Here is a 13964-nt window from a genome sequence, read left to right on the forward strand (position 1 = left end):
AGACTGACGCATAAAAAACACTAATTTAATATAATCTGCTAAGTAGGCCATAAGACATAGGAGCAGAATTAGGCCAATCAGTCCATCGAGTCATTCAACCATGGCTGATTAATTATTCCTCAACCCCATTCTCCTGCCTTCACCCGTAACCTTTACATCCTGTTGTTAATATACCAGGCTCATTTTCTTGATGCCTTATACTAAGTTTAGCTGCCTCCTTCATATTTACAGTATATTCCATAACTTCCTGTTTACAGTATATTCTATAAACTATTTGTTGTGATATTACACAAATGTTTTCTATCAAAATAGATGTTCTCCCTTCTTGTGAGCTTTTGAATCTTTAGCTGCTGAGTCCTGAAAGTTTCCCAGTCATCAGCTCATCATCTTTGACCTCCTTTGATCCCTAACCACAGATTACTTCTCAAGGAATTACTCTTTCTAATTGAAATACATTGCTTTGGTCCTTCTTATTGAATATTTGCCACTATTCAACTATTCCATTGTTCAAAGTAAATTTATACAGTTCAAATTAAAAGTACCTATATGTCACCATATACAACCCTGAAAATTAAGTTTCTTTTGTGCATACACAGTAAATCCAAGAAAGGAAATGGAATCAATGAAAGACTGTACCCACCAGGAGAGACAAGCAATTAATATGCAAAGAAAACAACCTGTGCAAATACAAAAGAGAAAAAAGTATATTATAATAGAATCAATGAAAGACTGCCCAACTAGGGTGTTCGATCGGAGTGCAGAAGGCAACAAACTGCAAATACAAAAAGAAGTAATAATAAATTAACAATAAATGTCAAGAACATGAGATAAAGAGTCCTTGAAAATGAGTCCATGGTTGTGGGAACAGTTCCGTGATGAGGTGAGAAGAGTTATCCCCTGTGGTTCAAAACCTTGATGGCTGAGGGGTAATAATGGTTCTTGAACCTGGGGGTGTAGATCTTGAGGCTCCTGGGCCCCTTCCAGATTGCAGCAATGAGAAGGGAGCATAGTCTGGGTGGTGGGTGTCCATAATGGATGCTGCTTTCTTGCCATAACACTCCCATGTACAGTAGATATGGTCAATCTGCTCTTTGGTTTTGCTGACACTGGGTGAAAGGTTGTTGTTGGGGCTTTACCCGTGATGGACTGGGCCGTGTCCAATACTTTTTGCAGGGATTTCCATTCAAAGGCATTGGTGTTTCTGAACCAAGCTGTGATGCAAACAGACAATATACTCTGCACCATACATCTATACAAGTTCTTCAAAGTTTTAGATGCCATGCCACATCTTTGCAAACTTCTAAGGAAGTAGAGGCACTGCTGTGCTTTCTTCATAATGACATTTATGTGCTGGACCCAGAACAGATGCTTTGAAATTATAACACCAAGGAACTTCAAGTTGCTGACCCTCCCCACCTCTGATCTGATGAAAGCTGGCTCATGGAGCTCCAGATTCCTCTTCTTGAAGCCAATAATCAGCTCCTTGGTTGTACTGACATTGAGTGCGAGGCTGTTGTAGCACGACTCAGTCCAATTTTCAATCTCCCTCCTATACACTGATTCAGCCAACAATAGTGTCATTAGCAAACTTAAATACGGCATTTTTTGTCTCTTAGCTTATTTTTCTCGTCCACCTTAGACAGATTCGCCTTCATAAAATTATAATTGCACTTACTTAAATTGAAGGTTTTCAATTTTGTCTGCTCTTCATAATGACCCTTTCCCCTCTACAATTCTACCTCTTGTTTCTCTTTGAAAGTTTACTTTCCAAGTTTTGATCAGGGCAGATCGACCTGAAATACTTGCTTTTCATCCGCTTCCCACAGAAGCTGGTGTGAAAACCCAACTCCCCAGCAAGGTGGGCACGACCAAAGACCTCAACTGAGAAGCCGTGTACACGTGGTTTTCCAATCACAAACAAGAGAAAATCTACAGAGGTTGGAAATCCAGGTAACACACACAAAAAAAGCTGGAGGAACTCAGCAGGCCAGGCAGCATCTCAGCTCGAAACGTCGAGTGTTTACTCTTTTCCATAGGTGGTGCCTGGCCTGCTGAGATCCTCCAGCATTTTGTGTGTGTGACATATGGGTTTATTTCCGTGCATTGCTATTGGCTGCATTCGTTGCCTCATCCAATAGGAGTAAGAGACGGTGTCCCAACATCCAGTAGGAGTAACAGGCGGTGCCCCGCCTATTTGTGTTCTGCATCCGGCTGGGGTCACAGTGCACGGCCGCAGATTGGGCATCTTCACGCCGGGTGAGAGCAAGCGAGTCCGGGGTCCGGGGTCCGGGGTCCGGGGTCCGGGGTCTGGGGTCTGTGCGGAGATCGCGGTGGGTAGGTCCCGAGACGAGGTGGGAAGTCACGAAACCGAGCGTCTGCCCGTCGGGTAACGGGGCCGCTGTTGACCCGCTGTCCCCTGCTGGGATCTTGCTCTTACAGGTCGGCTGCGGCGGCGTTTGCTGCGGTGCAACCAAAGTGTTCCCCTGTCTGAGAAGGCTGCTCGGACCCATGTTGCTGCTGCCTCCCGTCGCTCGTTTTGTCCCAGGCTTTTGCCCAGAGGCGGAGGTTGCGCCTATGTACGAAGCGTCTAGGCAACCTAGTCAGCCTGCATGAGATTCCGCGCTGCAATAACTACGGATCACTAGCATTAGAAAGCACCGGGCCTAGTGGGGTTAATATAGGTAGATACAACGGGAGGCGTGGAGCTGATGTGCCAAGGGGACCGCTTGTGCAGTTTATAAGTAGTTCTATGACCATGGCACGGCCTCAGGCTGTAATCCTATAACATGGGTGTCTTTACAGTTGACTGGCTTCCTCATCCATTCCAAGGCCGTACCCCAGAAGAAGCTCATTGACCAGCCGATGGAAACAGAGGGAATGGCAGAACCGGTTCCATCCTTGGCCGTGGACTCAGTTCTCAAACGGAGTACCGCGATGCCTGAGGGCTCAGTGCAGATCAAGGGCTATGACTTCAACAGAGGTGTTGACTACCACGCGCTGCTGCAGTCCTACCTGACCACGGGTTATCAGGCATCCAATTTTGGCCAGGCTGTGCACCAGATCAATGCAATGGCAAGTACCTTCCTGTCTCGGGTGGTATCAGACACAACTTACCAGTAATACAATGCAGGATAGTGATTACAAACCATAACATGGGGCATTGGGCTGGAAGCTGAGCCAGAACTCCAGAATTGGTTTGGGTGGAGGGCGGGGAGAGATGTGGAGGGGGAAGGGTGAGGGAGGAAAGAATAAAAGAAATGAAGGTTGGAGTCATGAAATGCCCAGGGTTGTCAGGAGTTAGATACGCTTGGTTATGACCAAAGGAAAAATGGCTGGAGTTGCTTAGCACTTTAGTGCAAGGGTGTTTATCAAAAATGAAACTTACAAAAATTAGTGAAATATTTACAGAAAGATATCTACCAGAAAATCCAATATTAGTTCTGTACTTGTACTTGGCCAGTGATCTGCTGGCAGCTCCATCTCCGTCCCACTGAGAGCAAAGTTGCCCTTTATTTTAGGCACTAGGACACACCATCATCAATTACCAGCCAGGTTAATTTAAGGCTACCCATGAATTAGAATGTGACACACCCCACAAAGTAGTTACAATCATGTTAGAAAATTCCACATTAAATACAGTATACAAACAACATGTACATACTTACACATCCACATTACTAAAGAAAGGGAATAATCCATCGTGTAGGGTAGGAAGGCGTCAGCTCAGATTAGGACCCTATGTATGCACACTGAGCACAACAGCAGCAGAGTGTCCAGGCAAGGTTTCTGCGTGCGAGGAGTGTGTTTACCGAGTACTCTTCATCACATCAGGATACAGGATGCAAGCATTGGGACTGCAGTGCTTAGGCAGAGGAAGGAATGTTGAGTCTGGTGTGAACACATTGTTCCGGTGTACTGTTGGAAACCACACATGCTGGAAACCTGACACCAAATTTAGAAAAGGTAGCAGAACTGGCTCAGTGGTTCCATTTAATATCAGAGAGTGTACACAGTATACAACCTGAAATTCTTGTTCTTCGCAGACATCCATGAAAACAGAAGAGTGCCCCAAAGAATGAGTGACAGTAAAAATGATAGAACCCCAAAGCCCCCCTACCCCCCCACGCACAAGCAGCAGCAAAGCACCGATCCTCCCTCTCCCCTACTTATTTCAGCAAAAAAGCATCAGCACCCTCCACACACCAAGCAAGCAATAGCAATAGCAAAGCCCCCAGTAAAGACGATAAACAGCTGTAGAAGAAAAACTAATTGTTCATTTGACAACTTGACGTACCACAGGCTCCCCCTCTCCCTAATAAAGGGACAGAAAGGTGTCACTCAGCAACAGGGGAGACCTTAACAAAAGGACTTGCTGATTCACAGTGTTAAAGTCTGCCATGTCACTCCCCCCCCCCCCCCCCCCGAGTTCTCTGACTCGAGAATCAACAACAAACTCTCCCCCACTAACGAGAGAGAGAGTACGATCTGTGAATAGAACCCCCCCCCCCACAGCTGATCTGCTGTTTCTGTTGTTCAGTTTTTTCCCGTGACGCTTCAGTAGGCGGCACAGGCATAGAATCGACTCGTACCCGGGGCTGCGAAGCCTCAGAACCCTGACAGCACACTCGTCTTCTAGGCCCCGTCCGTGGGATATCGGTGAGTCCTGAGAGTGGGTCCCTTCGCTGCAAAGAACCAAAGTTTGGGGGTGGCTCTAGGTCCCGGTCTTCGACAGAACCCAATCCACCTTGAAAAGGAAAAAGGTAGAAATTAAACTGTTTCCTCGGGGGAGCTCAAAGAAGTCACTGTCTAGCACATTCGTGGCTCAGTTCAACAGACCATCTGTGGAAGGAGAAGCTAGAAGCTCAGCCAGTGTTTTAGTTCGGTGGTTTCTCTCTCCATTAACGCTGCCTACCTTGCTCAGTGTTTCTGGCATGTTCTATTTCTGTCTCGGTGCACTGTGTGCTCCATTCCTGGCATGTATGTTCATTTCTTAGAAAAGACGGTGGTGAGGCTGCATTTGAAGTCTTATGTATAGTTTTAGGAAATTCCTGATATAGGAAGGAAATTATTAAACTAGGAAGAGTGCAGAACAGATTTACCAAGGTATTGCCTGGACTTGGGGGTGGGGGGGGGGGTGCCTGAGGTACAAAGTAACGTTGTGTAGATTGGGACTTTATTCCCTGGAACGTAGGAGATGAAGGGGGTGACCTGATGCACGTGTGTAAGATCCTGAGGGACGTAGTCTTTTTCTCAGAGAGGGCATAGGTTTCAGATCAATTGCAAGAAATTTAAGAAGGACATGAGGGGCAGCTTCTTCACACAAGGGGTAGTGCACGTTTGGAATGAGCTGCCTGCTGCTGGACTCGCTCACTGTGCATCACAGTCAGCATGCATGTGTCAGGCTGAAGGGCTTGTCTCTATGGCTTTCCCCTTAGATTGAGAAGAAGTTGGAACCCTTGGATGAATCTGAGAAGAATGCAATAAATCTGAACCCATGCCAGCGGGAGATAACGGGCTGCACCATTTTCCTGGGATACACCTCGAACCTCATCAGTTCTGGGATCCGGGAGACTATCCGATATCTTGTGCAGCACAATATGGTATGGCCTGGGTAGTGTCTTCCCTCCGTTCTAGTGGCCATTTGAAGGATGGCACACACTAAGGGCATCTTATGGTGGCCGGTTAACCCACCGATGCACACATCTGGGTGGTACTGCACTCGACAGTGCAGGCATCCCTGGTTCAATTCCTGCCGCTGCCTGTAAGGAGTTTGTACGTCATTACATGGGTTTCCTCTGGTTGTTCCAGTTTCCTCCCACGGTCCAAAGACGTACTAGTTAGCAGGTTAATTGATCACTCTAAATTCTCTCATTATTAAGACTCGGGTTAAATTGGTGGTGTGGCTTGAAGGACCTATTCTGCGCTGTATCTCAATCAATCAATCAATAATAAAATGGTTATGATGTGTGAGAAAGCTGGAGAACAAGCAAAGTCCACACTGACAGCCTGGCAGGCCAGGGCTGAAGCTGGACTGTTGGAGCTGACACATCAGCTCTACTAACCGCAACGCCCAGCTGTTTGAAGACCCACACTTGCTTAGCGTGCAGAGAGCCGTACGGCTTCAGAATTCCTGATGGACCCTGGCAACTCTCCAGGAGGAAGCCCAGTGAGAAAACTGCCCAGCAGAGGTGCCAAAGCATCGCTACTGTGTGGTCACTCATGCATGTCAGTGCGACGTCTTCCTCTCAGGCCCTGGATGAGGATCTCTGTGCATCGTGTTTAAGGGAGGAAACGGTTTATTAATGCTACTTCTTAGAGCATTTCACTCTTCCTGTTAACTGGCTTAACTTGCTCCCCCCACCCAACCCTGCAGGTTGACTGTGTGGTGACCACGGCAGGCGGTATTGAGGAGGATCTCATCAAGTGCTTGGCGCCGACCTATCTTGGCGATTTCAGCCTGAAGGGTAAAGAGCTGCGTGTCAGTGGGATTAACAGGTAGGGAGTTAACTATCGTCCTATCATCTGGACCTCCTCAGCCTCACACTGCCCCAACAAGGCACTGTGGATGGGATTAATGCATCGTGTTAGTCAGTTAAACCAACCAGGTGCCTTTAATAGTGTTTGCCGAGTGTGATCTCAGCCAGGCAGGCAGTCGGAGTCGCAGGTTGTGGCTTGCACAGTTCCTGGGCTCTGGAGTCGTGTTCAGATGTCGGGGAAGCTGGGCTTCGATATATTGTCGCATTGCTTGTTGCTGTTCTCTGTCTCAGCTCCTGCCCAGGCGCTGGAGAAAGCTCAATGCCTGTGGATCTGGACCCAGCAACCATCGGTGCCCATGGGACAGGGAGATGCTTGGGGTGTGCATTGGAAATCTGACGTGTGAACAGGCTAGGGTGAGTAAAATGGCCCTGGTTAGATACAGCACCGCTCCCTCAACACAGTCTCCTCAAACGTATCCAGGGCAGGGACAGCGAGATTATAGGGTGGATCTCACTTTGCACTGTGTCCACAGTGAATCTTGGCTCCAGTCTCTACATAGTGAACTGTTTTCACAGATGTGAAACGATGGAGTCAAGCTCACTGCTAATTTCTCATACAGCCTTTTGATGGTTTTTATTTTCAATTGCCTCACGATTACTTGACAGAATTGGAAATCTTCTCGTTCCCAATGACAACTATTGCAAGTTTGAGGACTGGTTGATGCCCATCCTGGATCAGATGGTCCTGGAGCAGAAGGAGCAGGTAAGGTGACACCCCCAGTCTCTCGAAGGCAATGGAACAAAATGAAGCTGTCGATCTTGTTGTAGATTTTATTTTATTTATTTAAAGATGCAGCTTTAGGCCCTTCCTGCCCTACCCAGTACCCATCACAACCCGATTTAACCCTAACCGAACCACAGGACAATTTACAAAAACCAGTTAGCCTACCCGGTACATCTTTGGACAGTGGGAGGATACCCGAGCGCCCAGAGGAAACCCACGTACACATGGGAAGGAATATATAAACTTCCTTACAGAGGATGCCGCAGTTGAACTCTGAACTCTGATAGTGTTCTGCTAACCACTACACCGCCGAGGCCCCCTCCCTCATGGCAGACAGTCGTTTGCTCAAATACGAGCAGCCTGTGATTTAGGACTGATTGGCTACCGGGGCTGAATTCTTTCTCCCGTATAACAAAGCCAAGGGTTAGTCATCTCGGTAGGTCCTCATAGAAACTGTTGAAGTAACTGTCATTAGCAGTAAAAAAATAGTTGGGCCCAGAACACATGACCTCTTACGACTCAAACATTTGTTTTACTTGTGCATAGCGTGAGTGCTTGTCACCCACACTGTTTAAGGTTTAAACAAGAGAACTGGTCGTACAACTTGGTTAATATGACTTTGTGGTTGGGTGGCAGTGTGAAATGTCAGGAAGATGTTATGAGAATGCAGGGTGATTTGGACAGGTTGGGTGAGTGGGCAAATGTATGGCAGATGCAGTTTAATGTGGATAAATGTGAGGTTATCCACTTTGGTGGCAAGAACAGCAAGGCAGATTACTATCTAAATGGAGTCAAGTTAGGAAAAGGGGAAGTACAACGAGATCTAGGTGTTCTTATACATCAGTCAATGGCATGCTGGCCTTTATAACAAGAGGAATTGAGTATAGGAGTAAAGAGGTCCTTCTGCAGCTGTACAGGGCCCTGGTGAGACCCCACCTGGAGTATTGTGTGCAGTTTTGGTCTCCAAATTTGAGGAAGGACATTCTTGCTATTGAGGGAGTGCAGCATAGGTTCACAAGGTTAATTCCCGGAATGGCGGGACTGTCATATGTTGAAAGATTGGAGCAACTGGGCTTGTATACACTGGAATTTAGAAGGATGAGAGGGGATCTGATTGAGACATATAAGATTATTAAGGGATTGGACACACTGGAGGCAGGAAGCATGTTCCCGCTGATGGGTGAGTCCAGAACTAGAGGCCACAGTTTAAGAATAAGGGGTAGGCCATTTAGAATTGAGATGCAGAAAAACTTTTTTACTCAGAGAGAGGTGGATATGTGGAATGCTCTGCCCCAGAAGGCAGTGGGGGCCAAGTCTCTGGATGCATTCAAGAGAGAGTTAGATAGAGCTCTTATAGATAGCGGGGTCAAGGGATATGGGGAGAAGGCAGGAACAGGGTACTGATTGTGTCTGATCAGCCATGATCACAGTGAATGGCGGTGCTGGCTAGAAGGGCTGAATGGCCTACTCCTGCACCTATTGTCTATTGTGTCCACTTTTATTAGACACAGGAAGTACTTACTGAAGTGGCCTCAGAGTTTATTTCTGTATGTTCATGGTCTGCTGCTGCTGTAGCCCATCCACATAAAGAGATGCTCTTCTGCACACCACTGTAGTAATGTGTGGTTATTTGAGTTACTGTCGCCTTCCTGTCAGCTTGAACCAGTCTGGCCATTCTCCTGACTTCCCTCGTTAACAAGGCGTTTTCACCCACAGAACTGCCGCTCACCGGATGTTTTATTTTGTTTTTTGCACCATTCTCTGTAAACTCTAGAGACTGCTGTGTGCGGAAAAGCCAAAGAGATCTGCAGTTTGTGAGATACTCAAAACTACCCCGTCTGGCACCAACAATCATTCCACAGTCAAAGTCACTCAGATCACATTTCTTCCCCGTTCTGATGCTTAATCTCAACAACTGAACCTCTTGGCCATGCCTGCGTGCTTTTGTGCATCGAGTTGGTGCCCAGTGATGGATATTAGCATTAACGATCTGGTGTACCTAATAAAGGTGCCACTTAGTGTAAAATGGCAAAGTAATTCATAGGGGTAAATCGTGAGAAATTTTCCTCTGGTGTCAAAAACTAGGTGAAGAATAGTTAGTGGAAATCAAGGTTTTTTTTCCTCTCTCTGGTGCATGATAGATGCTGGGGGCCATTGTTTAAAGCAGGCTAGTAGATTTTAATTGGGGGGGTGTAACAAGAGACTTGAGGGAGAAGATGGTTGCATTTGGCTGAGGTATAGAGACCATGATTTGATTTGAGATCCTGAATGACCTCTTGTTTGTAATGTTTCCTAAAATAGCAGACCCCCGTCACCCAGGGATTAGAGCTGTGAATTCTGTTCTGATGCTCTCAGTATGAGAATGCTCACTGCTGTACAGAGTGACATTCTGATGGTGGAGCAGTGCCAGGGATGAGCTGTGTGCCCTCTGGGTATGCAGGTGCCAAAAAGCAGCCCGCCATCTCTGCCCGGCAGGCTTGTGGAACTCATCCTGTTTTTATGATGAACTCCGACATTGTCTTGTGCAGCTTAATAAGCCAGTAGAGTTTCCTTGCTGTACAGCGTTAGATAAAAACTCCTTGATCTGCAGATTTCCTTTGTTCTTGTAATCTTCTGGTCCATCAGGGCAAGGTTGTTGGTGTTGAGCCAGAAGGGAGTGGGACAAACATCAGCCAGTGGGACAAATGCAGAAGCAGCTGCCTTGACAGTTGTGTGATATTGTTGAGGTAACTGCATCCAGTAAGCTCGTGTAATGTGGAAGCAGGTTCTCGGGTTTGGTGAGCGAGACTGACTGTGAATAGACATTAATCATTTATTTACAAACAGTAAAAAATTTGACTAAGCATTTAAGATCCTCCAAGTTACACAAACTACGGAACTAAATATTCAACGAACAGACACTTAGCTAATAGTGTGCGTGGAGCGTACCTGCCAAATGGTTCTGTGAGTCATGCCCTGGGAATAAAAGGAAACTGGACACCAGGTGCTGCGGCGCACAGTGGGAAAGGGCGGCTGCTGACCATTCACGGTCGACAATGCAGAAGCGGCGTTCAACTGGCAAATGAGCCACAACACCCATACTACAATGAGCCTACGTCAGTGCTGAGCCTGGATTTAACAGAAACCACACCCACACAGGCAGGGATGTGTGCATGTTGTCCACGTAGAGCGGGACCACTTCACGATAACTGCGTGGGCCTGGAACTGACAAAGAATGTGCTGTCAAACTCTGACAATCCACTGTCTAACTCGGAAATCCCAGTGGCTCAGCATCTAATTCACTAAGTGGTGTTTGTCCCTCCACAGTCCTGTGCCGCGAGACACTGAAGGAACCCCTTTGTGCTAAAAGTGGGTGATTGTTTAAAGCATGAATTGTCAGCAGCCCCAATCCTGTGCTCAGTTGTCATGTTTTTTTTTTGTATGTACGATAGACGGTGCTTACATTTGTGTTTATACTGTAGGGAGTGAAATGGACCCCATCAAAGGTGATTGCTCGACTAGGGAAAGAAATCGATAACCCAGAGTCGGTCTACTACTGGGCTTACAAGGTATGGGATTTGCCCTATGGGTCACTCGTTGAGTCTGACACCGTGTTTTTGCAGTTTTCCGATCCTGCTTGGCATGTCCGTGTCTCTTCCCAAAGAACATAGTCTTCTCAGCACTGAGAAAACCCTGATCAAAGTTCGTGTGGATTATGGCTGCTGAGTACCATCGTTTCGCACCATTTCTCTGTCCTGAGGGATGAGTGAACCTGTTATCCCATCAGTGGTACTGCTCGCGCCTGAACGTGAGCAGCAGTAGGCCACTCAGCCCCTCTAGCTGTCCCATCATTCAATTTAGTCATAGGTGTTCAGTTAACTCTTCTGTGCCTATTTCCCATTGACCTAGCTGTTGTAATTCGGAGGTGGAGAATTCCAGAGATTCACCACCCTTGCAAGAAGTTCCTATGTTTTTCAACTATTAACGTCTTATCTTGTAACCATATCCCTTCGTATAAGCCTCTGGCACTAGTGAAAACTTCTTTACATCTGCCCAGCAGTGCCCCTTCAGCATCTCATTTGGTTCCTGATTCCCTCATTGAGTTGCAACCCTGAAAGATGTCCTGTGGAATCTCTCAAGGAGCTGCTTCATGTCCCTTCTCGACAGCTCATACCGTGGAGACGTCGTCCTTAGATATTGCATTAGAAATCACAAATACACAGACAACAGCCAGCTCTCTCTCCGCCTGCTTGTCCAATACCTGGACAGGCCAGCTTATACCATTGAAATATTCAAAAGCAAGCCCTTGCCTTCTGCCTCCACCGATAACCGCTGAACCCTCACCAATGTATACCTTCTTCCTTGATGCAAGTTGAACCACTGTCTCTGACTTCAAGTATAAGATTCAGCCCCACATCCTCACTATCACAAGGACCAGCAACTTCCCTTCTCGTGACAACATATGGCTGCGTGTCCAACTCGATTGGAGTGTTTACCTTGCACTCAGCCATGTTGGCACAGATAGCTTTCGCATCTCTCAGTCTCAGCACATCAGTGTGCTCAACCCATGAAGCCCTGTGAACCCTGTGTGTGACTAAAATTAGTTCCCAGTCTGACAACACCCTCTCTTAAAATCCTTCACACCTTCTGATTAAGCTTCTTTCCATTCTTCCTAATAGCTCCATTTTCCTGGTGTGTGTGTGTCCGTGTGTGCATCCCCACGTGTACAGCTGTGTCTTGTTTCTGGCTCAGACTACAGTTTGTTTCCATGACCCTCCAACTTTGATCCTCATTTGCAGAACAATATTCCTGTCTTCAGCCCTGCCCTGACGGACGGCTCGATCGGTGACATGATCTACTTCCACTCCTACAAGAACCCTGGGCTGGTGCTTGACATTGTTGAAGGTGTGTGGACCTTGACTGTATATAGTATCGTAGCATATTCCAGTTGATAACTTTAGTGGGCCCAAAGCCTGGTCAGCAAATGAGACCTTAGCAAAATGGTTACACACACTTATCAGTGGACACGTGTTGGATATTGTCCACATTTACTGCTGGGAACTGCTACGTTTCAGCAGTGCGGGGGAGGTGTCGTTAATGTGGACATATTGGGGGAGATTTAAGATATTGGGGGGGGGAGTGAAATTCAGAGTGCTACGATGACTCCCATTTCTTTTGCTCCTCTCTCCAGACATTCGCAGAATAAACAACATGGCAGTGTACGCCAAACAGACAGGGATGATCATTCTGGGAGGGGGTGTGGTGAAGCATCACATAGCCAATGCCAACCTCATGGTCAGTACTCGGTGTTTGTCCTGTGAGTTATTCTTGTGACCCTGGTCCATTTATTGTCTCTTGATCCTGCTTTTTCTTTCCCACTATACCCAGAGGAATGGAGCGAACTACTCGGTGTACGTGAACACAGGCCAGGAGTTTGATGGCTCTGATTCTGGAGCCAGGCCAGATGAAGCTGTCTCCTGGGGTAAAATTCGTATGGATGCTAAGCCTGTGAAGGTGGGTTTCTTCCACTTGCCTGCGGTGGTCCAAATTACAGCACTGTTGCCTGGTGTGGGAAGTTCAGATGGTGGGGAGGGGGGAAGCTGGTGTTGATGGAAGTGTCTGGGATGTGGTCATTGGAGCGTGGGAAGAGAGGTCACTGCATTTGTTATTTCTCTCCTAGGTCTGTGCCGACGCCACTCTCATTTTCCCTCTGCTGGTCGCAGAAACATTTGCGACCAAGTCGAGTGCATTTTCATCTCATCTGAAGATGATTTAATCCACTGCCCGCGCAAGGCGAGCAAATCCTACGAGCTGCTGCTGCCGATGACACCATCCCTTGTGTTCCGGTGCCCTCGGGATCCCGTCTGCCACATATTCTCCCCGCTAGTGGGAAGCTGCTGCTGCCACAGGAGCAGGCTGTGATTCCTAATCTCACAGATCGACAGTGTTGGAAGGAAGGAGAGCAATGTGGGGCGATTATCTTTCGTCCACGTTCAGTACCTGACCAAACTACTGGGAGAAATGGATGTTTGCTTTGTGATTTAGAATATAAGTTGCTGATTCTGATTCCTTCCTGCTTTTCCATGTCATTAGGGAAGCTGAGTAACAGGCTGTGGTGGATGCTTGCACACAAAGTGAGGAAATAAGGAGCAGAGAATGGTCAGGAACATATTACTTCATTAAAAACTTATGAAGGCTTTCATGAGTTAAACCATGGGCCAGTTGCATGAGCAAATGTAAGCAGTGTAGTGCGCACAGAATGCTGGAGGAACTCAGCACGTCCAGCAGCATTCATGGAGAGGAAGATGGTATTGATGTTTGGGGCCAAGGTCCTTCATCGAGACTCTGACCTGCTGACTTCCTCTAGCATTTCGTGTGTATGTTGCTCTGAGTTTCCAGCATCTGCAGAATCTCTTGTGTTACAGATGTAAGCAGAGCTTGGAATGCCTGGCTTGTGCCACTTTGTTCCTCAATAGGTGCTGGTAGATCCCTACGCCCACATTTTAAACTGGTATTTGCTGCATGGGTGGCGAGTAGAGGGAGAAGACTGGAGAAACTTGCACAATTTTTAAAAAATCAAATCCTTACTTGAGGTTCTGACTGCTGTCTGGAGATGAATAAAATCAATGGCTGAAAACGTAGCGATTGTGTCTGAAGATGATTTTGTTCACCACATGTCCCAGTTTTGCCATCTGGAATTATGACACAGCTCAGTGAAACTCTGA

At 47.0% G+C, this 13964-nt stretch overlaps 1 protein-coding gene across 2 annotated transcripts; it reads left to right on the plus strand.

Moving 5' to 3' along the window:
• The first annotated feature begins 2174 nt into the window (after positions 1-2174).
• On the plus strand, positions 2175-13880 carry dhps (deoxyhypusine synthase). Of its 2 annotated transcripts, XM_073069323.1 has the most exons (10): positions 2175-2256; positions 2803-3072; positions 5436-5600; positions 6374-6495; positions 7143-7239; positions 10722-10808; positions 12039-12144; positions 12431-12534; positions 12628-12753; positions 12920-13880. In XM_073069323.1, exons 2-10 carry the CDS (start codon positions 2863-2865, stop codon positions 13013-13015), a joined length of 1113 nt encoding a protein of 370 aa, XP_072925424.1. In that variant the 5' UTR covers positions 2175-2256; positions 2803-2862; the 3' UTR covers positions 13016-13880. The 2 variants fall into 2 exon arrangements, with proteins under 2 accessions (XP_072925424.1, XP_072925425.1); XM_073069324.1 differs by lacking the exons at positions 2175-2256; positions 2803-3072; positions 5436-5600; positions 6374-6495 and adding an exon at positions 6512-6890.
• Positions 13881-13964: the final 84 nt, after the last annotated feature.

The sequence above is a fragment of the Hemitrygon akajei genome, chromosome 16 (assembly GCF_048418815.1).
Source record: "Hemitrygon akajei chromosome 16, sHemAka1.3, whole genome shotgun sequence".
NCBI classification, from domain to species: domain Eukaryota; kingdom Metazoa; phylum Chordata; class Chondrichthyes; order Myliobatiformes; family Dasyatidae; genus Hemitrygon; species Hemitrygon akajei.

Excerpts from the sequence above, each read along its gene's own strand:
- dhps (XM_073069323.1), top strand. The coding sequence starts at position 2,863 with ATGGAAACAGAGGGAATGGCAGAACCGGTTCCATCCTTGGCCGTGGAC. Across the intron at positions 7,240-10,721 it reads TCCTGGAGCAGAAGGAGCAG|GGAGTGAAATGGACCCCATC; the intron begins GTAAGGTGACAC and ends TTTATACTGTAG. Across the intron at positions 12,145-12,430 it reads GGTGCTTGACATTGTTGAAG|ACATTCGCAGAATAAACAAC; the intron begins GTGTGTGGACCT and ends TCCTCTCTCCAG.